This window comes from Perognathus longimembris, chromosome 11 (genome assembly GCF_023159225.1).
Source record: "Perognathus longimembris pacificus isolate PPM17 chromosome 11, ASM2315922v1, whole genome shotgun sequence".
In the NCBI taxonomy this organism is placed as follows: Eukaryota; Metazoa; Chordata; class Mammalia; order Rodentia; family Heteromyidae; genus Perognathus; species Perognathus longimembris.
Genome location: NC_063171.1, coordinates 67,656,876 through 67,680,299, shown reverse-complemented (window position 1 = coordinate 67,680,299; position 23,424 = coordinate 67,656,876). Strand labels below are relative to the sequence as shown.

The window sequence follows — 23,424 nt, the reverse complement described above, 5'->3', positions numbered from 1 at the left end:
TTGATCATCTAGACACGCGCAGCGTCCACCGGCTGCTGAGCGGGGGCACAGTGCTCTGCTCGCTGCATTCCCCAGCTCCCTGCAGAGCGGCATGGAGCGGGCGGCGGCGGGGAGGCGGCCTGCGCCCAGCGACAGGGTGAGGGTGGCCGTGCGGGTGCGGCCCTTCAGTCAGGTCAGTCCTGTGCGCGGCGTGTGCGCGCCGTCGCCGTGTCCAACGCTTCACTGACTGCGATTTTACTATTTTAATGATAGTCACAAAATTTGTATTTAAGCTGCTTGTCTTTTATGGAATATTAAACTCATTTAAATGAATTTGTTAAATAACTGAATGACCTTAAACCTAATTGCACAGTTTCTATTCCTTGGCACAAGTAGTACAATAAAAAGAAAATTGACAAGAGACGTAGACTGTCGCTATTTTTTTGAGACAGGGTCGGTCTGGGTGGCCCAGGCTGGCATTGAACTCAGAATCCTGCCTCAGCTTCTTCTCAGGTGGTGGCTGGTCCCTCCATACTTCACTGAATGTGTGCAAGGACACTAGATCCTTACAGCAACACTTGAGCTTGGCTTGGGGTTTTTGTCTGTCTTTTAAGACAGAGTCTTAACTAGCCCAGGCTGGCCTGGAACTTGTGATCCTCCTGCCTTGGGCTACCTGCATGCTGGGTTGCAGGTGTGCACTACAAGTGAGTTCTCTACATTGACTTTATAGAGACTGCACTTAGAGCTTTTCATAAAAGCTGCTGCGGTTTACAGTGGCATCAGGCTCGGCAGGATCCTGTAGTAAGCAAGGCATGGTGAGCTCTTCAGCGAGTGTGACAACTACCTCTGCCTGGCAAGGCTTTTAACTGGCCTGGGACAAACGCAGGAGTTACTGAAAGCAGAAAGGAAATGGTTCTTCTCCGGCCTCGTGGAGGTCCTGTATGAGGCCGGTAATCCTGTGTCAGGAGGGTTTGTGAGGGCAGCACTAAGGAAAGTCGCGCCCAGCAGACGGGGTGGTTGATTCTGGATGGAAATGGGACTGCAGGACGGCTGCCAGGCACCGCTCTGCATCTTCCCTCGGCCTCCTGCCCTGTGCCTCTATCTTCGCCTGTTTCTGCAGAGGGTTTTCCCGTGGCTGGGGGCCGGGCAGGCTGCGTAACTAAGCAGCTAGTGAGGCTAGCGTGCACGGTTTCTTAGGCAACTGGTAAAAATACATCAAAACCATTGGTGACCACTAATGTACATGGCCCCCACATGGGAATGAGCCATCTCTTGCCCCCTGTAGTGACACTAAAAGGGCTCCTCACTGGCCTCAAGCACACTGCTTTGGAAGGGAGGGGATGCTGGGCCTTGCATGGGGCTAGGCACCAGCTCAACCTCTGAGCCACGCCATAAAACAATATTTACTTAGCCTTTGGGGATTCTACAAAACCATTGTATTTTATTCAAGTTTACCACCAAAGTTCATGAGCTTAGAGACGGTAACAGTGAGTAGTGAGGTAGGAATGGATTTGAAGGAAGGGAGTGAAAATGGCTGCAATTCCAGTCATTAACCCACAGTAAGGACACAAAGTGCCACCTGATCCAGGCAGCCACATGCTGGGAGCCCAGTGCACGCGAGAACACTGTCCGGGCCAGCTTCGCACTGCGATCCTCAGCCCTCTGCCTCCTGGGTAACTAGGATTTACAGACAAGAGCTACCACTTGCTTATCTGATCAGATGACTGACTTGAGTTGGTGTGCTCTCAGATGTGCGCAGCCAGAAGCACAATCGACTTCAGAGCATTTGGTCACCTGGGGAAGGAAGCTCCCCTCCCACACTCGACCCGCCTGTTCCCTGCTCTGTGCCGCCCATGCATGGAGCCGTGGGGCTGGCCTGCACTGCGCGCCTGTGACAGCCCCTCCATGTGCCACGCACCAGAGCTTCCGTCCTTGAGTAACCCATACCCCAGTGTCGACAATCACTGGAGGTCACTCCCTGACACACTGGATGCTAAGTTCTTAATACATTCCCTGCTAGGTGTAAAGACGTGTGAGACAGTTTGGATACCAAGGAAAATGTGACTGACTGTGAACCTGTGATCTGACTACAGAGAGAGAAGAACTCTGGGAGCAAATGTGTGATTTCCATGCACTCCAGAACCACCACCATCATCCAAGACCCCAAGAACGCAGCGCGTGTGAACACGTTCACCTTTGACCTGGCATACTGGTCTCACAGCGGATTCCAGAAGGACGAAGAGGACGTCCTGGTCCCGGCTGGCCCCACCAGTCAGTTCGCAGGCCAGGCAAGTGGATGACAGGAACTGGTAGCAGGCTTAAGCTTAGCTTTTGTTACACTGGGGACATCACAACTTTGTATCTGCATAATTAAGAGATTCCCCCACGAGTTTTGAGTATGTTCCTTTTCTCAAGATGAATATGAGGTCCAAAAATACTGCTATTGCCTGAATACATTTTAAGACATTCCAGCCTGCTGACTGGGTTTTTGGAAGGATGAACAGCATTAAGATGAATGACATGGGGGCTGGGAATGTGGCCTAGTGCCAAGAGTGCTTGCCTCGTATACATGAAGCCCTGGGTTCGATTCCCCAGCACCACATATGTAGAAAAGGCCAGAAGGGGCTCCGTGGCTCTAGTGGCAGAGTACTGGCCTTGAGCAAAAAGAAGCCAGGGACAGTGCTCAGGCCCTGAGTTCAAGATGAATGACATGTGGCCTCCTGATCCAAGAAAACCAGAGAAACCTGCGAAGGCCGCGGCCTTTGAGAGCTTTGCAGGGCTGCACGTTTGTCATAAGCCACCACGCCCTGCTCTGTCTTAAAGCTGATGGCGATGGCTCTGGTTTGTGGAGCCAGGCCATGTTAAAGGACACACCATACCTGGTGGTATCCTGTAATCCTGTAGTCCCAGATACTTGGGGAGGCTGAAAACTGGAGGAAAGTGATTCAAGGCCACTCCGGAAAAAGGTTATCAAGATCCCCTACCCAATCAACAGCTAGGCATGTTAGGAAGCACCTATCCCAAGCTGCTGGGACTGCGGTTCCAGGCCAGCTCATGCAGATGCATCTCAACTCATACTCCCCAAAAGGAAGAGTCTGCTAGCGAACCACCACCAGAAAAAAGACAGAAAAGCTGGGTGCTGGTGGCTCACACCTGAAATCCCTCCTGCTCAGGAGGCTGTTCAAGGCCAGCCCTGGCTAATGTTCATGGTTTCTTAGGCAACTGGTAAAAATACATCAAAACAATCGGTGGCCATAAAATTGGTTATTCAACTGACCACCGAAAAGATGGAAGTAGACCTGTGGCTCAAGTGGTAGATACTGGACTTGAACACAAAAGTTCAGGTACAGGACCCAGGCCCTGAGTTCAAGCCCCAGGAATGGCATAAAAAAAAAATAAATTTTAAAAACAGGAGAGCCACAGCCAGTGGCTCTCACCCGTAATTCTAATTTCTGAGGATCACAGCTCCTCAGAAAAATTAGGCTATTTCCAATTAGCCAGCAAAAGCCTGGACTGAAGGTATAGCTTAAGTTATAGAGTACTGGCTATGAGTAAAACAAGATTCAACCCCTGCTACCCACACACTTGTACACACACACACAATAAAGAATAACTATTTGTGGTGAAGTAAAATTATAAAATATTCTCAAATCCAAATGTGGCAGAGAAGGAAGGGAAAAAAAAAACGTAAATAAAAATAGGAACAACCCCAGCTCCTCAAACAAAACGTGGGTATAACTAACTTCCAAAGAAACAAGGAGCCGTCCTGGTGGCTCAGGCCTGCACTCCTAGCCGCCAGGAGGCCGAGGTCAGGTTGGAAGACAGTCCCAGCAGGAAAGTCTGTGAGGTTCTCATCTCCAACTGACCACCAGAGAATGGGAGGTGGTGCTGTGGCTCAAGGGGTAGAGCACTAGCCTTGAGCTGAGGAGCTGAGGGACAGCGCCCAGGCCCCGAGTTCAAGTTCCACGACCAGAAAAGACCTGTCTCTTTGGGTGCCGTGCTCTGAGCCCAGGGCAGAGCCAGGGAGCAGAGATCACAGCGCAAGTGCGGAGGAGGCCGCTCAGCCTATGGGGGAAACGGGAGGGAAGAGCTGGGGCCACCGCAGGCCCCAGACCCCAGGGCCGCCCAGCCCTTCCACCAGGGTCCACCCAGCGGCGGTGGCTCCCCTCCCGCTAGCACCCGGCCAGGGCCCAGTCATTACCACACGGGCCTTGGGCCCCGCTGACCACACCACAGCATTGTGCCGTGTGTGTGCATGCGTGTGCGTGTGCATGCACACTGCACACGTTGGGAGTGTGTTAGAACCCAGCCTGGTGCCCCTGCCGCCCTCCTTCCAGAGAGAGGTCTTCCATGACATCGGAAGAGGAATCCTCGACAACGCCTGGCAGGGCTACAACGCCACCCTCCTGGCCTACGGCCAGACCGGCTCTGGAAAAAGCTACTCCATGATGGGGCTCGGGGCGAACAAGGGCCTCATCCCGAGAGTGTGCCAAGAGCTCTTCCGGGCGATGGAGAACGGGGAGGAGCACCGCGAGTACCAGGTGAGCACTGGCCTCCAGTCCCGCCCCGAAGAAAGCGCACTTTGCTAATGTTCCCAAACGGCGCTCGCGCGCTCTTTTCCTCTCTCTGTGTACTGTGGTTTGAACTCCGGTCTCATTCTCTAGACAAGCACTCTACCACGTGAGTGAGCCAGCCCTTGTTGCTCTAACGTCTTTTTAACCCTGTCTGACTCTCACACTTAACCTAGCCCGGGCTGTAACTCACCCCACTCCTGTGCGTCTGGGATGACAGGAGCGCGTTGCCATTGCTGGCTTCTTTTCCTGGAGATGGAGTCTCATCAGTGTGTGGCCCGGGCTAGCCTTGAACCCCATGCCCCGGTCTCCACTTCCTGAGTGGCCGGGTTGCGTGTGTGAGCCCTTGTGCCTGCTTTGGGCTTTGTTCTTTCAGTTTAACTTTGCTGTCATGGCGATGTACAGTTACACAGGCAAGGTAGTCCTGGTTCCCCCCTTCCTCGTTCCCCCCCCCAGCCTCCCTGTTTTTGAGGGGGCCTTGACCCAGGCTCGCCTCATCTTGCGATCCTCCTGGGCGTGGGGATGAAGGGGGTGCCCCTCCCCGCTGAGAGGCCACTTCCACGCCCTGCCTCGCCGGTGTCTTCACTCCTTGCTCTGCGAACCCTTGGCCCTGGCTTGCGCTGCTCCGGCCCCTCCGCAGGGCCCGCGTGCTTGGAGCCCGGGTGGGGAGGGGTGGAGGCCGCTGGACGATGCTGGGGGGTGCGGACGCTGAGCGCCCCCCCCCCTCCCCGCAGGTCGCCGTCAGCATGCTGGAGATCTACAACGAGCAGGTGAGGCCCCTTCCGAAGCTGCTCCATGCGGGAGCAGCCCACAGCCCAGCCCAGGCAGGGCCCAGGGAGGCAGGGGCCTGCCGCGCTCCCCCTGCCTCGGTGACCCCAACCCCTCCGCCTGACCCCCCTCCTTGCATGGACGGGAGACCCGAGGTCCACTGCCAGCCCGGCCCGGCCCCAAACAGACCTGGCCTGCGTCTCGTGTACCAGTCTGGGGGCTTGAACTCAGAGCCCGGCCAGCGCTGTGCCCCGCTAGCCGGAGCCCGAGTTTGGTTTCCTGGCGGTTAATTACGGATAAGAGTGTCGGGGCCTTTCCTGCCAGGGCTGGCTTTGAACCAGGAGCCTGGACTCCTGGCCTCCCAAGCCGCTGGGACGACAGCCTGAGCCCGGCCCACCACTGCGAGTCCCATTTCCACAGGGAATCCACTCCGAGTCCCATTTCCACAGGGAATCCACTGCGAGTCCCATTTCCACAGGGAATCCACTGCGAGTCCCATTTCCACAGGGAACCCTCCACTGCGAGTCCCATTTCCACAGGGAACCCTCCACTGCGAGTCCCATTTCCACAGGGAATCCTCCACTGCGAGTCCCATTTCCACAGGGAATCCACTGCGAGTCCCATTTCCACAGGGAATCCTGCACTGTGAGTCCCATTTCCACAGGGAACCCTCCACTGCGAGTCCCATTTCCACAGGGAATCCTCCACTACTAGTCCCATTTCCACAGTGAATCCACTGCAAGTCCCATTTCCACAGGGAATCCACTGTGAGTCCCATTTCCACAGGGAATCCTCCACTGCGAGTCCCATTTCCACAGGGAATTCTCCACTGTGAGTCCCATTTCCACAGGGAATCCTGCACTGTGAGTCCCATTTCCACAGGGAACCCTCCACTGCGAGTCCCATTTCCACAGGGAATCCTGCACTGTGAGTCCCATTTCCACAGGGAACCCTCCACTGCGAGTCCCATTTCCACAGGGAATCCTCCACTGCGAGTCCCATTTCCACAGGGAACCCTCCACTGCGAGTCCCATTTCCACAGGGAATCCTCCACTGCGAGTCCCATTTCCACAGGGAATCCTGCACTGTGAGTCCCATTTCCACAGGGAACCCTCCACTGCGAGTCCCATTTCCACAGGGAATCCTCCACTGCGAGTCCCATTTCCACAGGGAATCCACTGCGAGTCCCATTTCCACAGGAAATCCTGCACTGTGAGTCCCATTTCCACAGGGAACCCTCCACTGCGAGTCCCATTTCCACAGGGAATCCTGCACTGTGAGTCCCATTTCCACAGGGAATCCACTGCGAGTCCCATTTCCACAGGGAATCCACTGCGAGTCCCATTTCCACAGGGAACCCTCCACTGCGAGTCCCATTTCCACAGGGAATCCTGCACTGTGAGTCCCATTTCCACAGGGAATCCACTGCGAGTCCCATTTCCACAGGGAATCCTGCACTGTGAGTCCCATTTCCACAGGGAACGCTCCACTGCGAGTCCCATTTCCACAGGGAATCCTCCACTGCGAGTCCCATTTCCACAGGGAATCCTCAGCCCTGTCTTTCCCGGCGGGGCTTCCGAGTTCGCAGCCGCAGTAGGTTTGCTTCCCGAGGTTCACTCACACGCGGCCCCTGTGAGGACGGAGCTCAGCGCTCACGCACCCACCGACACACCTGGAGGGGTTGATGTATGTGGAATTACACCTCCATTGTAGATGGATGCATCCACTGCACATCGCGTGTGCTAATCGTGGGGCTCGCCATTAAGGTCCTCACTGTGTTCCCGGCAGCACTGCGAGCCTCTTCCCGTGCCTCGCTGCTCCCCGCCCTCCCCGTCCATGGTGGAGGCCGAGGCGGGCGGTGAGGTCCTCCCTCCCTCCATCTTCCCGCAGATCAGGGACCTGCTGGCCGGAGGCGCGCCCCCCGGCGGCGGGCTCCGGGTGCGGGAGGCCCCGGAGCGGGGCTTCCACGTGGAGGGGCTGACGTGGGTGCCCTGCGGGAGCTACGAACACCTGGCCAGGCTGCTGGCGCGGGGCACCCGGGCGCGGACCACGGCCTCCACCCGCATGAACGCGCACAGCAGCCGCTCGCACCTGCTGGTCACCGTGCAGCTCAAGCAGGCGCGTCCGGGGAGGGGGGCGGGGGGAGGGCGGGGAGGGGGAACCGGGGGCGGCCCGCCCCGCACCCCGCAGCCCCGTGTGACCGGCTCCTCCCCGCACAGGTCTCCCTCCGCACGGCCCTCACCACTCAAGCCGCCATCAACCTGGTGGACCTGGCCGGGAGCGAGCGGCAGCGGGGCGCGGGCTCCGCGGGGGACCGGCTGCGGGAAGGGGCGCGCGTCAACCTCAGCCTCGCCAGCCTGGGGGCCGTCATCAGGTGCGGGGCCCGCAGGCCTGGGCACAGCCGGGCTCTGAGCACGCGCGCTTTAGAGCGAGGTCGCCAGCACCCTCGGGGCTCGGGCTGACCTCTGCCGCCCGAACCCGAACGAATGGTTCACAAACAGCACCCACAAAACCACCGCCCATCGGAGACGCGGGGCCGCAGGGGCCTCCCCTCCCCTCCCGGTTCCCTCCGGCCGGCCAGATCTTTGTGTCACCTGCATAGCATTGCTTTGTGGAACTTAATTCTTGTCTTTATGAAAAGGGTAGGTTGGGGCCAGGAATGTGGCTTAGCAGTGGAGTGTTTGGCCTAGCATGCACAAAGCCCTGGGTTCGATTCCCCAGCACCACATATACAGAAAACGGCCAGAAGCAGCGCTGTGGCTCAAGTGGCGGAGTGCTAGCCTTGAGCAAAAGGAAGCCAGGGACGGTGCTCAGGCCCTGAGTCCAAGGCCCAGGACTGGCCAAAAAAAAAAACCAAACAGAAAAAGTAGGTTACTCCAGTGTATTCTCTCTCCTGGGACGGTTTCAACATTGTTAGGAATGACAGTGCACGATCAGCAAAAGGAGTCTGTATATGTAGTCAGGTCTAGGCAGGCACGCGTGCGCACACACGCACACACACGCACCACCCAGACATAGAGAGCCCTTCCTAAACCAGTGTCTCTCACCACCCTCGCCGTGGCACGCCCACCCGCGGCGGCGGCGGCTGACAGCAGATGAACCTGCTGAGCTCCCTTCAACCAGAGGAGGCGCCAATCACAGGCTCCCGGCTCGCACCGTTCCCGGTCGTGGCTACTGTGCCGCGCACCCACGCTGCGGGTCACTCACAGTCCAGTTTGCTTCTGGGCTCGGGCGGGCGTGATACAGTTCCTAGGAGCCTTTGGGGAAGGCGCGGGGGTCTCGGGACCCCCCGGCGGGGGGTGGTGTGGGGCCCGGGCGCCCCTGCCAAGCTGCTCCCGCCTGTCCCGCGCGGGGTGCCCGCAGCGCACGGCTCCGCTCCTCTCAGCCCTCCCTGCGGGGACCCACTACGCCCGCGGACCCACGCTCGGGGGCGCGCCGCGGCCGGTGCCGGGGCTCGGACTCGGGCCCGGGGCGCTGTCCCTCGTGCCCGGCCGCGCGCCGGCCGCCCGCGCTGACGCCCGCGTCCCCCCCCCTCTCCCAGCGCGCTGGCCGACGCCGCCCTGGGGAAGAAGGTCTGGCACATCCCCTACCGCGCGTCCGTGCTCACCAAGCTGCTCCGGTCGGCGCTGGGCGGGAACAGCCGGACCACGCTGGTAAGGGCGGCGGGGCGGCTCCGGCTGGGACACCGACCGGCGGGCGGACGGACGGACGGACGGACGGGCCTCAAGACGCCAGGCAGCGCGGGCCGCACGCGCTGCGCCCTGACGGCCTCCCACGCCACGTCCTGCCTGACGTACCGCGTCTTTCTGTGCCACGTGCTGACGTCTTCCCACACCACGTCCTGACGCATTGTCTGTGCCGCGTGCTAACGCCCTTCCACGCTACGTCCTGCCATACTGCGTCATTCTGTGCCGCGTCCTGACGTCCTTCCACGCCACGTCCTGACGTGCTGCGTCCTGACGCCCTTCCACGCTACGTTCTGATATACAGCATCTTCCTGTGCTACGTCCTGACGTCTTTCTGTGCCGTGTCCTGACGTCCTTTCTTTCCGTGCCGCGTCCTGACGTACTGTCCTTCCACACCACGTCCTGACGCACTTTCTGTGCCGCGTGCTAACGCCTTTCCACTCCACGCCTTGACGTGCTGTGTTCTGACGCCCTCCCACGCTACGTCCTGACATACTGCGTCTTTCTGTGCCGCGTCCTGACGTCCTTCCACGCCACGTCCTGACATAGGCGTCTTTCTGTGCCGCGTGCTGACGTGCAGCGTCCTGACGTACTGCGTCTTTCTGTGCTGCGTCCTGACGTCCATCCACACCACATCCTGACGTACTGTCTTTCTGTGCCGCGTGCTAATGCCCTTCCACGCTACGTCATGACGCACTGCGTCTTTCTGTGCGGGCTGATGTGCCGCGTCCTTACGTAATACGTCCTTCCCCCACACGTCCCCACTGCCCCGCACAGGTTCAACATCGCTCCCTGTCATTGGCCTTCATCTTGTACCCCACGCTCTGCGGCTCCCGGGTGGTGGAGCGCCGGGGTTTCCCCCGTGCTCCCCAGGCGCGTGCCCGTCCTGGGGCCTGAGCCCCGGGCCGCTGGGGCCTGAGCCCCGGGCCGACGCCGCCCGCGCTGGGGCCTGAGCCCGCTGGGGCCTGAGCCCCGGGCTGCTGGGGCCTGAGCCCGCTGGGGCCTGAGCCCCGGGCTGCTGGGGCCTGAGCCCGCTGGGGCCTGAGCCCCGGGCCGACGCCGCCCGCGCTGGGGCCTGAGCCCGCTGGGGCCTGAGCCCCGGGCTGCTGGGGCCTGAGCCCACTGAGGCCTGAGCCCCGGGCCGACGCTGCCCGCGCTGGGGCCTGAGCCCGCTGGGGCCTGAGCCCCGGGCCGACGCCGCCCGCGCTGGGGCCTGAGCCCGCTGGGGCCTGAGCCCCGGGCCGACGCCGCCCGCGCTGGGGCCTGAGCCCACTGAGGCCTGAGCCCCGGGCCGACGCCGCCCGCGCTGGGGCCTGAGCCCGCTGGGGCCTGAGCCCCGGGCTGCTGGGGCCTGAGCCCACTGAGGCCTGAGCCCCGGGCCGACGCTGCCCGCGCTGGGGCCTGAGCCCGCTGGGGCCTGAGCCCCGGGCCGACGCCGCCCGCGCTGGGGCCTGAGCCCCGGCTGACGCCGCCCAGGAGACATTTTTGCACACAGCTATAGCTCTTCCGCTTGGGCCGCAGGTCCTCGTCGAGCCTTTGGGCACGAGTGGGAGGAGGCCAGTGGACTCTCCGGCCCGGGCGGGCTCGGGGCCGCGATTCCCCGGCCCCGGTTCGCCGGGATTACGGGTGCGCGCCGGCGGCACGGCCGGTGGGCTTTGGTGTCTCAGGGGGTGGGCGGAGCGCGCGCTCGGGCCTGTGCGGGCGAGGCCGGCGGCTGAGGGCGGCTCGCGGGCACCCGGCCCCGCCCCGAGCGCGCCCCGCCCGGGCACGGGGGAGCCGCAGCAACGGGGCAGAACGGGCAGGCTGTGCCCGGCGCACCCCCGGGGGCCTGTGGCTGCGGCCTGCCGGCACGGCCTGGCCGTGTCCCCTGAGTTCTAGAACGATTCGCAGTCCACAGCCAGACTGGGACCGGCAGGGCTGGCCGACAGGGCAGAGTAGCGGCTCGGGGCCGGGGTCGGATCCCCGGGCGGGGACGATCGATCGGCCGGGGGCGCTGGGGGCGCCGGGCCGGGCGTCAGCGCTCCGCGTCCCCGAGCGGCACGGTGGGAGCGGTGCCGTCGGGTGGGCCCGGCACCGACCCCCGATGCGGCCGGCCGTCCCCACAGATCGCCACCATCAGCCCGGCGGACGTGTGCTACGCGGAGACGCTGTCCACGCTGCGCTACGCGGAGAGGTGCGCCCCGCGCAGGCCGCGCTTCCCCCGGGTGGGAGCTGGGCCGGGCGGAGGCCTGGAGCGGAGGAGGGACTGGACCGCGCCAGGGCGGGGGAGCGGGGCCCGTGGGGCGGGCCTGGCCCGGAGCGGGGGGCCGGAGTCCGTGGGGCGCAGGGCGCCGGCGTGGAGGAGGGGTGCCCGCCCCCCCCCGCCCTTCCGACTTCCCTCCCGGGAAGCTGAGCTCTTGGGAGCCGCAGGGCGGCCGTCCCCGCGGGCTGTGCCCGGGCAGCCGCGCCCCCGGCCGCCTCCGGACGGGGTGGGCCGGTCTGCGTGGACTGCGAGGTGGTGGTCGGGGCCTCGCGGCCGGCCGGGCCTCACACTGCGCCCCCCCCCCCCCGGTCCCCACGCGCTCGCTTTCCGCCTGGAAGAGCTAAGCGGGTCCGGAACAGCGCTGTGGTCAACACCTGGACGCCCGCCAGGGAGCCGGGGGCGCGGGGCGAGCCCCTGCCGTGCGCCTGTGGACACGCGGCGGGTGAGCGGGGCCGGGGGGGGGGGGGCGCTGGGGCTCCCCGCGGAGGGGGGCAGCGGGGGGACTGGGCTGCGCCGGGGCGGCGGTGTGGGGGGGTCGGGCGCTGGGGCTCCCCGCGCGGGGCGGGCGCTGGGGCTCCCCGCGCGGGGCGGGCGCTGGGGCTCGGGGCGGGCGGCACCTGCCGGCGGCGGGCAGGGGTGGGCCGGGCCCCCCAGCTTGGTGAAGGCCCCTTAGGCTCCGCCTGGAGCCAGCAGATGGAGTCGCTGGTTTGTACGCCACCCCAGGGCCTGAGCTCAGGGTCCCTCACTTTTCCTGATCGAAGCTGCCGTTTACCGCTGGAGCCACAGCTCTACTTCCAGCTTTGGTATTTTTGGGGGTGGGGGTGGCTGGTTAACTGGGGACGAGAATCCCATGGGCTTTCCAGCCTGGGCTGGCTTTGAACCATGATCCTCGGGTCTCAGTCTCCCCAGTATCTGGAATTACAGCGTACACCACCAGTGCCCCTCAGCAAAGCCCTTTGAAGGGAAACAGGCCGGGGCGCATGCGCTCGTTTGCAGTTTTAAGGACCGGGGGTGGTGCTGCTCTGGTCTTTGACGTGGGGTTACCGGAGTGGTCTGAGATCCTCTCCCTTCAGCCCGCCAATTGCTGGGATTTAGGGGGGGACCACCGCACTCATTCCCCGTTGCCACCTTGGTGCCAGGTCTGCTTTCCTTCCGAGATCGGGGCAGCGGCCTGAGCCAGCGGCCTGGCTCCCATGCCAAGCCCTGCGGGCTGCGATCCCGGGTGCGGGGGACCTAAGGGCTGGCGGCTAAGAGCTCCTGCTCAAGCTGAGGCCTGGCGCCGGTGAATGGCGGGAAACGCGGTGGCTAATGCGGGCTAAGGGGGGGGGGGGTGCAGCGGCAGCCACCACGGACCCGGAACCCCGGTGTGGCCTTCCTTCCTCCTGGGGTCCTGCCGGTGACCCCCCCCGCCCCGCCCCGCAGACCCGCCAGCCTGGCTCCCGGGCCCCCGCGCGTGGGCCGCGCTGCTGGAGCAGGCGCGCCGGGAGTGGGAGCAGCAGGGCGCGGCCGAGGCCCAGGTGAGCGGCCCGGGGCTGGGGGTGGGGGGCCCCGACCGACCGTGCGGGCCGAAGCCGGGGTGGGGGCGGCGGGCCTGCGCCCGGACACTGGCACCCCGCTCCTGCCCGCGTGACCGGAGCCCCGCTGCCCCTCCAGGAGCGGCAGCTGGTGGAGACCCTTCCTCACCTCCTCAACGTCAACGAGGACCCCCAGCTCACCGGGGTCCTCAAGCACTTCATCCGCGAAGGTACTCCCCCCCACCCCGCCCCCTCCCTCCCTCCCTCCCTCCCTCCCTCCCTCCCTCCTTCCAGCCTTCCTTCAGACATTTCCAGGATTTCCAGCTGTGGTCCAATCCACATAATTCGGAGTTCACCACGTGAACAGCTGTCAAGAATACGACTCACAGGCACTAAATGCATCCACACCCTGGTGTAGCTCTCACCACCACCCACTTCTAGAACTTTCCATCCTCACTGTAAACCGCCACTGCACTTACCCCCCCCCCCCACCTGAGGGCTTCTGCGTGCTAAAGAGCACCGCACACACGATGCCATCAGGGGCGCGTGGTGCCGTGGGTTACGCCACACCGCCGTCGCTCACCCCTGCCCGCCTCTGGCTCTCACCATGCAGCTCTGCTTGGCGGTGACCCTTGAAATGTCTGATGTGAATGAGCACTGAGCACGCTAGAATTCAGCACCCAGTCGTGACCCTGGAGTGTCCCCCTGGCCACAGTGCATAGGAAGGGTCTGGGCTCTGTGTCCGGAGCAGTGGAGGACTTGGGGAGGTGGCTGGGCCGTCCTGGAGGTGGGTTGACCTCCCAGTTTGCTCAGGGGTCCAAGCACCAGACAGAAACAGTGGCTCACATCTATCTAAAAGCCTCTCAGCCAGCTGAGATCTGAGGATCACGGTTCAAAGCCAGCCTGGGCAGGAAATTCCCCCAGTCTCTTTATCTCCAGCTAACTGGCAAAAAGCTAGAGGTGGCGCTGTGGCTCAAGTGGTAGAGTACTGGCCTTGAGCAAAAAGAAGCCAGGGACAGTGCTCAGGCCCCGAGTTCAAGCCCCAGAACTGGCAAAAACAACAACAAATGAAAAAGGTCTGCAAAGAGCCCTTCCTGCACCAGGCTTCTGTGTATCGCCTGTCTTCCCGAAGCTCAGACTCAAAGGCTTTTACTCCAGAGTGTTCAAGTAGAACGTGGGACTTCCAGAAAGTAGTAACTGCACACACACACACACACACACACACACACACACACACAGAAGAAAGACAATTATCCAGAAAGCAGTGTTATGTCTCGAGGCCATTATGATTGCCAAGCACTGTTGGAAACCCCTCAGCACAGTCTGACTGGTGAGAAAACGCCACTCCCAGGCCATCCGACACGTTCCCTCACCAAGGCCGAGTCCTGCCGGCGTTGTAAAACGACCTGTCCTGTTTTCAGGTTCCTGTGATGCTGGCCAGGCTGCTGGCAATGCTATCCTGCTTCAAGGCCTGGGGTGAGTGTTCGAATCCACACCTTCGTCCAGCACAGGACAGTGCATGGCATGCTCCATGGCCCTCTGGTCCTGGACGGGACAGGCCCTAAATCCTGCTGGACAAGCAAGAGAAACCCGCCAGAACCTTCCCACATCTCCAGTTGCACTCTAGGGCTTCCACCAGGAGTTTCACCCAGCCCAGGCCCACAGTGTTGTACTCCTGTGCCCTGGGACCTAGTCCCAGGAGACAAGGGGACTTTAGAGGCTAGATCCTGTATGGCAGCTCATCACAGACAGAAATCAGGAGGTCTTTTAGGAAATGGGAGCTGCACAGACACAATGGTCTGTCGTGATCTGCCCTCCAAATGTGACTGGTCTTTATCTCTGTGTTTGGAGCCTTGGGGACTGGACTAGTGGAAAGCCCAGACTTTGGGGCTATTCCCTCCCCGAGGACTCCCGTAGGAGTCTGTACAGGAGCCTGTGTGAACCCTGAGGTGAGTTGCATCTGGTCAAAGTTGTTCCCAAATGGTGGCCCCTCTAGCATAGCTAGGATGATAGGCGGGAACCACCATGCCTAGCTTTACTGGCTGAGATGGGGTTTCTCAAGCTCCTTGGCTGGGAAGGTCCGGCCCGGGGATCTTCCTGACCTCTGCTTCCTCAGGGGCTGGGATTGTAGGTATGAGCAACCGTGGCAAGCGGAGCAGTGAGCTTTGGAGGACTCTCAGTGGTCTGGGCAACAGTTGGTTCTGTGAATGGAAGGATTCTTTTGCGGTGCCGTCCCCATCTCCCTGTGCTCCTGAGGGAAGAGTCCTTTGCGCAGTCTGCACTCACTGAGCCACCACGCTCAGGAGGCCCAGCAAATGTGTCCTCAGGCTTCAGCAGCTGGAGATCTTACTGTGCAAATGACAAAGAGCACCTGGAACCGCCACTGCCTTCACTGGGTGACAGGCAGTACACACTCTTGTCTTCCTAGAATTTCTGATAAGCACGCTTCCTTCACGAATTTGGATGGTAAAGTGACGGTGGCTCCTCACCGTAAGAGCAAAGTCGTGGTTAATGGGGTGCCCATCACCACCAGGACTCAGCTGCAGCACTTGGTGAGTCTCCCGTGTGCGCTCAAGTCCTGAGCTGTGGGAAAGCTGTCCCCGCCACACCCCAGTAAGCAGGGGCTGGAAGGGCCCTGGGCGAAGGACTGCGCACGGCTGTTTGGGTGGCAACCTGGTCCTCACTTGCTGTGTGCTCTCCGGAAGTCACCGCAGAACACGGAGGGCTGGGTAGAGGGGCTGCTGCCCCCTCGGAAACCACCGAAGCAGCCTGGCACCTGCCCAGGCCTCGCCTCTGCCCCCCCCCCCCGCCCCCGTACATCACCTCCATCCTCCCCTCCACTAGGGCTCCGCCCCCAACTCCTGCCACGCCCACGTGTCCAGCCCCACCCCTCTAGGACACGCCCCCACAGCACCACCTCTCGTCCCCTCCATACACAGCCCCACCCTCCAGGCCACGCCCCCAAGCCCCGCCCACGCAGCGCAGCCCCTCACCCTCCAGGCCCCGCCCCACAGCATCACCCTTCCATGCCCTGCCCGCGCGTGCAGCCCCCACCCACTCAGTATCATCTCCAGGCCACGCCCATCACAAGCCACGCCTACTCGCACAGCCCCACCCCCCCAGGTCCCGCCCCCGCAGCCCCACCCTCCAAGCCACGCCCACGCGTGCGGACCCCAGCCAGCTTCACCTCTCCGGCCCCCCCCACGCAGCGCAGCCCCTCCAGGCCCCGCCCCCGCGGCCCGCCCCCTCCCCCCCCCCCAGCCGGCCGAGCCCGCGTCCCGGCCCGAGCCCAGCCCGTCTCCCCCAGGACCGCGTTATTCTGGGCTCCAACAGCACTTACCTGTACGTGGGCTTCCCTTCCGAGCGGGGCCGCGAGGACGGGCTCAGGTTCGACTACGACTTCTTCCAGCTGGAGCGGGCGGCGGCGGAGGGCGTGAGCGCCGACTGGCTGGGTAGGGGCCGGGCCGGGCCGGGCCGCGCCTCGGGGTCGCCTCCCTCCTCCGGCGGCGTCCCGGCTACTCGGGAGGCTGAGGGCCAAAGTCCCCAGTTACCCCGCGTGAAGCCGGGCGCGGGGCTGTGGGTCCGGGGTGGCGGGGCGCCGGTGCTGAGGCCCCGAGTTCGAGGGCGGGCGGGCGGGCGGCGTGTTCCCCGGCGCGGGCGTGCGGCTGCCACCCTCCTGCCCGCACCTGTTTCTCTCAGCATTTCAGCAAAACGAATTTCCTTAAAGTCAATTTGCCGGGCTGGGAAGGCGGCCCAGCGGTAGAGCGCTTCCCCAGCACGCGGGAGGCCCCGGGTTCGATTCCCCAGCACCACGTAGACAGCAAAGGCCGGGAGTGGCGCCGTGGCTCAAGCGGGGACGGCGCTCAGGCCCTGAGTCCAAAAAAAAAGGACTTCCGAGCGCGCGGGAGTGCGGAGGCTGCGCCCTTTGCGTGGCTCGTCCCCGCGGGGCGGGCGGGGGCTGAGCGGCCGCGGCGGGGACCCCCGCAGGGGGTGCAGCCATCCCGCAGCCCCGCTCCAGGCCCGGCCCGCGGGGACCGGGACCCAGGCCCTCCTCGGGTCTCCGCGGCTGGGCTCTGCCGGCCGCCCGGGGGGAGCCCCGCGGGCGGGGCGCAGGCCGCTCCCCCCCGATGGGCGCGGCCGGCGGCGGCCCTGCAGCCCGCGCTGCCCTCCCTGCCAGGTGCGGGGAGCGGCGGGGCCGGCCGCGCGGACCCCAGCGTCCTGGCCGCGGCCCAGGACTACGTCAAGCTCACGCCGCTGGTGGCCGAAGCGAACCAGATGAGCCAGGACCTGGAGAAGGTAACCCACCCCGACGGCGTCCGCGGGCACTGGCGGGGGGGGGGGTGCAGGTGTTCGTGTCACGTGGGGTCCGGGGGGGGGATCGAGGCCCCAGGCCTCGGTGACTCGGTGGCACCCGCCAGACCTCGACGCCCCGACCCGGGGTGCCGGTGAGGAGGGCCGGCCTCCCGCCATTTCTCTTGCTTAGAGGCCCGAGGAGCAAGGGGGGGGGGGGGGAGGAGGGAGGGGGGCGTGTCCTGTGGGAAAGCCGGGGGGCGGGGCGGGGCGGGGCGCGCGCGGCCCGGGGTCCGCAGCCTCGGCCGCAGCCGGGGCTCTGCAGCGCGGGCGCTCCCTCCCTCCCTCCCTCCCTCCCTTCCCTTCCTCGCAGGGGCTCCACCTGGAGCTGAAGGTGAAGAACTTGGCCTCCTCCGACTCGCGGGGCTTCCAGCTGCAGAAGGAGGTGATGGTGAAGGTGACCCACCAGCGGACGCGAGAGGTGCGGCCCGGCGCGGGGGGGGCGGGGCCGGGGGGGGGCCGGGCTCGGCCCCGCCCCGTCTGCGCGCGCGCGGGCGCACGTGTGCACGGAGGGGCCGCGCTCGGCCCCGCCCCCTCCCGCGCGCGCATGCGCACGCGCGCACGGGCCGCTCAGGCCTCGCCCGTGGCGCTTCCAGGTGTGGATCTGGTCGAAAGCCAAGTTCGTGCACCGGAAGTTCCTGATGGAGGAGCTGTACCAGCGCCTCCTGGACGGGGAGGCCGGCCCGGAGGCCCGGGAGGACGACCCGTTCTGGGACCCCGTGGAGGCGGTGCACGTGGGCGCGGCCCACGTGTGGCTGCAGGCGCTGGCCCACCGCCTGGGGCTGGAGGAGCAGGTGGAGCTGCTGGGCTGCGAGGGGCTGGAGGAGGCGGTGCTGCACGTCCGCGTCACGCCGTGCTGCCCCGCGGGACGGTGCGTGATCCGCGGCCGGGGGCGGGGGCCCGCGGGAGGCCGGGGCCCGAGGGGAGCCCGCCGCCCCGCCGCCCGCCACGCGCCCGCCCCCCCGCGGGGCCCCGCGTGCCGCGGCCGGGCGGTGGGACGGCGCCCCCCTCGTCCGCAGGGCGCGGGGTGAGGAGGACGCGGCCGCGGACCCCGGCGACCTGCTGGGCGGGCGGATGGACTTCCAGGTGCACCTGGTCCGGTGCCTCGGCGTCCGGTGGATGAAGGAAGGCGCCAAGCGGGGCATCCAGCTCGGGTACCCGCCGCGTGGCGCGCTCGGGGGGCTGGGGGGGGACGGGAGCCCGCGAGGCAGACGCTGCTGCCGGCCCAGCGCCCCGCGGCGCCTCCCTATCCCCGCAGGCCGCGCGCCCCCGACGGCCGAGGCCGCCTCAGCACGCGCACCCCGGGCAGGGCGCACGCACCCCGGGCAGGGCGCACGCACCCCGGGCAGGGCACGCACCCCGGGCAGGGCGCACGCACCCCGGGCAGGGCGCACACCCCGGGCAGGGCGCACACCCCGGGCAGGGCGCACGCACCCCGGGCAGGGCGCACGCACCCCGGGCAGGGCGCACGCACCCCGGGCAGGGCGCACGCACCCCGGGCAGGGCGCGCACCCCAGACGGGCGGCCTCCTCTCTAATGCTTTCTAAAGGAAAAGCAAGGGAGGAAGGCTTTTTTTTATTTTTTTTTCCAGTCCTGGGCCTTGTACTCAGGGCCTGAGCACTGTCCCTGGCTTCTTTTTTGCTCAAGGCTAGCACTCCGCCACCTGAGCCACAGCGCCCCTTGCATCTTTTTCTGTTTATGTGGTGCTGGGGAATCGAACCCAGGGCTTCGCGTATAGGTGGCAAGCTCTTTACCACTAGGCCATAGTCCCAGCCCGTGAAGGAGTACATTGACCTGACGTGGGAAATGTTTATAATACCTACACAGACGTTGAATCCCTTGCCTTGTATCGGGCGTTACTTCTTGTCGTGCTCACGCGGAGGCACCGGTTATCGTGGATAGATCTTTGCTTCCGACTGAGGCATGATTGTCACTTTTTTTTTTTGGCTTGTCTGCTTTCTTTCTTTACAAACGTGTCCTTTCTGGTTTTAACTTGGTTTTTTTTTTTTTTTTTTGGCCAGTCCTGGGCCTTGGACTCAGGGCCTGAGCATTGTCCCTGGCTTCCTTTTTGCTCAAGGCTAGCACTCTGCCACTTGAGCCACAGCGCCACTTCTGGCCGTTTTCTAGATATGTGGTGCTGGAGAATCGAACCCAGGGCTTCATGTATACGAGGCGAGCTCTCTTGCCACTAGGCCATATTCCCAGCCCCTGGTTTTAACTTGTTTTGTGTTCTTTTCTCAGATACAGAATTTATGATCTTCCTAACACTTTATATACTAAACCTGCATGGGAAAATGTGAATCCTCAAATTGAAGAGACTGTCCAATTTGCAGCCTTACACGTGTCACAGGAGTTCCTGAATTATTTACAGACAAATGCCCTCATTGTTGACTTGTGGGGTCTTCAAGGTACCTGGTTTCCTCACTCGCTCACTTGGGGCACCATTTGGTCAGAGAAGGTAGAAGGAGGGAGGGAGGCTGGGTCTTCGAGCTGTGGGCAAGAGCCCTCTGCCCTCCCTCCCCTGGTTCCCCCTCTGGGTTCTTGTTCAGCAGGTGACCCCAGCTGTTCTCGTGTCTTCTCACTACAGAAGGCTGTGCAGAGCTCGGCTGCTCCCAGCTGGACCTCCCAGTCACCGCTGAAGGCCACATCATGGTGGATACCAAGAAGCTTCCCAGTGTGAAGGATTCAAGCCAGGTGTGCACGTGTGATATCCCATGAGCCTCAGCTGCCTGAGGACCGTCAGTGTTCCGTTCTGTGTGCCATGGGCGTGCCAGGGGGTAAGCGCCACTGGTCCCCTAGCTGAAGGGGCATGTCCATCATAGAACACATCAAGCCAGACTTCGGAACTTTATCAGAAGTTGTTCAAGTTAGAGCGGGAGGCGGAGCTGCTCAGAAACATTAACCGAGCCCTGAGGGAGGAAAACGTGATTCTCAAGGAATCCTTGGAGAAAACCGGCCTTCACCCACAAGGTAAGGTGCTCCACACAGGGTTACTTGGCTTGCCCCAAACTATGTCCGTGGTGTAGATTGGTCTTACTAAGACAACCTTTTTCTCTTGTGCCAGTCCTGGGGCTTGAACTCAGGAGTCTGAGTGCTGTCTCTAAGCTTCTTTTGCTTAAGGCTAGCACTCTACCACTTGAGCCACAGCGCCACTTCCAGCTTTTTGGTGTAGTCCAGGGACATCCTGGTCCGGGCCGGCGTAGAACCATGATCCTCAGGTCTCAGCCTCCGGAGCTAGCTAGGATTACAGGACTGAGCCTCTGGTGCCTGGCTAAGACAAACCTCCTCCTTTTCCTTTCGTTTGAGGCCGGGACTCCGTCTTGGTATCTGATGCTTCCACTCCTCCAACCCCAAGACAAACTTACAAATAAGTTTCTGTCTTGTAGCATAGCACTTTTTCTTCTGCCTTGTGGGGTTTCTTTGGATGAATCATCTTGGTCAAGGCAGACATGGGGCCCCGCCAGAGTAAAACAGCATGAGGACACGGGGGAGCTACGCAAGGAACGCCTGCCGTCTCCCTTTCCCTCAGCGCTTGAGCCCTCCAGGGCACAGAAGATGCCCGGGAGCACCACGCGGTTGCCGTCGGCCAGCGAGCGGAGCCCGCAGTGCGGTCAGGAGGCCCCGTGCGCGCCCGAGCTGGCCAGAGCTCTGAAGGCCTTCTACCGGAGCGCCAGCGCGGCCAGGGCGCAGTGGCTCCGCCTGAGGCAGCAGAAGCCGCCTGTAAGCAGCCGGCGTCGGGGCCGTCAGCGAAACCACATCAGTGAAGCTCCAGGTGGCAAGAACGTGTCACGCGGGGCAGGCGGCACTGGGGGGGGCAGTGGAGAGGCTGAGCCGGGCGTTGCTGGAGCAGCTGTGTTTACTGCACCCAGGCCTGAGCACAGGGTTTTGGTTGTCTTTTGTATGCAAGTGTGTGTATAGATATACATATACACGTGTATGTATGCATGTCGATATCTATCACAATAATAATTTTAAAAGGGAATACTCACTAGACAAAAGATGATAAAATTGAGAATGATCCAGGCCTGGGACAGTCATTTGGTATTCAGGTTGAATAGCCTTATCTGAAATTATCAGAACCATAAGTATTCCAGATACAGAGTTTCTAGAATTTTGGAATAGTTTTATAAACATCCCTAATCCAAAAATGAGATCCTCCAAAATCTGGCACTCTTGACTGCCAGGCTGTGTTTAGCATCAAGTATTAGTGTTCAAAATATTCAGCCGTTTCTTTGAGCCAGTCACTTGCTCAGGAGGCTAAGATTTGAAGATGGTGGTGGGAGCCGGCCCAGGCAGCCAAGTCTGAGGCTGTTACCTCGGATTAAGCACCAAAAGCAAGAAGTGGCGCTGTGGCTCAGGTGGTAGAGTTGCTAGCCTTGCGTGAGAAAGCTCACTGGCAGTGTCCAGGCCCTGAGTTCAGGTGCCAGGAACTGGCACACACACAGACACAATCCGAATGATTACTTGAGAATAGGAGGCACACAGCATGGAAAGACGGGCAGAGGGTCTGAAGAGGAATTGCACAAATCCAGTGCCGCCGTCACTGTGTGTGCCACCTGTCCCCATGCTGGGGTGCCCACCCCTCCCTCGGGGGTTCGCGTCCTCTGTGGGGGAGCCTCCCACACTCACAAGTTCCTCTGCAAGCCTTCGAATGTCCACAGTACTCAAGATCTCACACTCCAAGATGAGCAGGAGTTGCTCACCATGTTTTGGTATTCGGGTCGCCCTTGGGAAACCAGGATGCTTCCGGGCGATTTCCTGAGTCTGCTACCAACTCCCAAGAGCACTTTTCCAACCTGAAGAGAAGACTTCCTAGGCACCCACTTAAGAGCAAGTGACTTCATACTGAAATGATACAAAGCCTGTCATTCTTTTTTTTTAGGAAGACGATCAAATGCTTCGACCGTTTTTACATCTCCAGTCCCAGATGCTAAAGGATTTCGGGGACCTGTTTGAATCCAGCTTGTGGAAACTGAAAAATGATGTTGCACTTATAGTGAAAAAGAAGAGAGAGCATTCGTTGCATGTGACACAGTGAGGGCACATGGAGCGGAAACCACACATGGGCTGTGCTGTAAGATTACGTGCAGCTAATGAGCCTGACTGACTGGGGTGCTCCCCCCCCGCTCCCCCCCACCCCCCCCCCCTCTACTATTTCTCAGTAGTTGGTTGGTTTTGTTTTTGAGACGCGAGGTCTCGCTGCATATGGCAGGCCGGCTTTCAGGATTACAGACACGCGCCCGCACCAGGCCGCCCTCACCTGCCCTGTGAACCGCGGAGAAACAGGAAGAGAGACCCGAGGTCCGCGCTCGGCCCGGCCTGCGCTCAGCCCTGGATGCAGGCAGTAGTTACCTAATTACCCAGCACGAATGACTACAGTCTTTCCCCGCCTCACCCAGGGGGGCTGACGACTATTACAGCCAATGGCTACTGAGCTCAAAGCACCTCGGAGAGCAGCGCGCACAGGTGTCATCCTTTGCCATTAATGTTCTTAGGGGAAGCTAACAACTTCAAATAAAACTCTCTGATAACTTTCTTGTTAGGTCTGTGGACAATGATTATTTTGTGTTTCTAAGTGTGAGTCCCACCCGTGAGGTTTTCTCTTTTCGTGGGTTTGCCTGACCTGTGCTGCTTGCTTGCTGGGTGGTGGTATTTCCCGCGCTAGAGGACCGGGGGTGCAGAGGTCTGGACTCTCAGTGAGCTCATCGACTCTAGCTGTTTGCTACTGCATTTAGTGCTCCGTGACAGGGGCTCAGGTAGGCCGCACTACTGAGACCCTGTGCCCCTCTTCCCAGTACAAATGAACCATTCTGGAAAAGGGTATAAAATGGAATTGCCATCCAATCCAGCACAATCCAGCATCTGCCCCAGAGAACTGAAGCGAGCATCGCCGAGCTGACCCCAAGCCCCCATTGTGCAACGACGCGACGGGCGTGAGCTAAGCCAGGCCCCACGGGGTCCCCCCGGAGCTGTCAGAGCTGGTTAGGAGGAGCGAGTCTGGGTGTTCCACAGAAAACCAACTATAGTTAACAGGAAGGCACATCTCAGAGTGGCTGCAGTGTACCTTGTGTACAGCATTTAAGGTGTGGCTGTGCTGTTAGGCTTCATCTCCCGTAACATATGCTTATATCAACTTAACAGATGTAACTGTCAACTTAAAAGGAAAATTAATTTTTTTTGCCAGTCCTGGGGCTTGAACTCGGCCTGGGCACTGACCCTGAGCTGCTTTGGCTTAAGGCTAGCACTCTACCTACTTGAGCCACAGCGCCACCTCTGGCTTTTTCTGTGTATGTGGTGCTGAGGAATCGAACCCA

At 61.9% G+C, this 23,424-nt stretch overlaps 1 protein-coding gene across 1 annotated transcript; it reads left to right on the top strand.

Annotated features, from left to right (window-relative positions):
• Positions 1–23: 23 nt before the first annotated feature.
• On the top strand, positions 24–22,176 carry LOC125360237 (kinesin-like protein KIF28P). The gene is made up of 23 exons (XM_048358262.1): positions 24–172; positions 2,073–2,271; positions 4,321–4,520; positions 5,285–5,320; positions 7,209–7,436; positions 7,538–7,692; positions 8,860–8,971; positions 11,110–11,177; positions 11,585–11,688; positions 12,669–12,763; positions 12,900–12,990; positions 14,182–14,236; positions 15,189–15,312; positions 16,068–16,212; positions 16,938–17,056; positions 17,424–17,531; positions 17,707–17,981; positions 18,130–18,264; positions 19,352–19,518; positions 19,698–19,804; positions 19,933–20,080; positions 20,640–20,830; positions 21,993–22,176. The coding sequence occupies exons 1-23, from the start codon at positions 92–94 to the stop codon at positions 22,146–22,148; spliced, it is 3,099 nt and encodes a 1,032-aa protein (XP_048214219.1). The 5' UTR covers positions 24–91; the 3' UTR covers positions 22,149–22,176.
• The last annotated feature ends 1,248 nt before the right edge of the window (positions 22,177–23,424 follow it).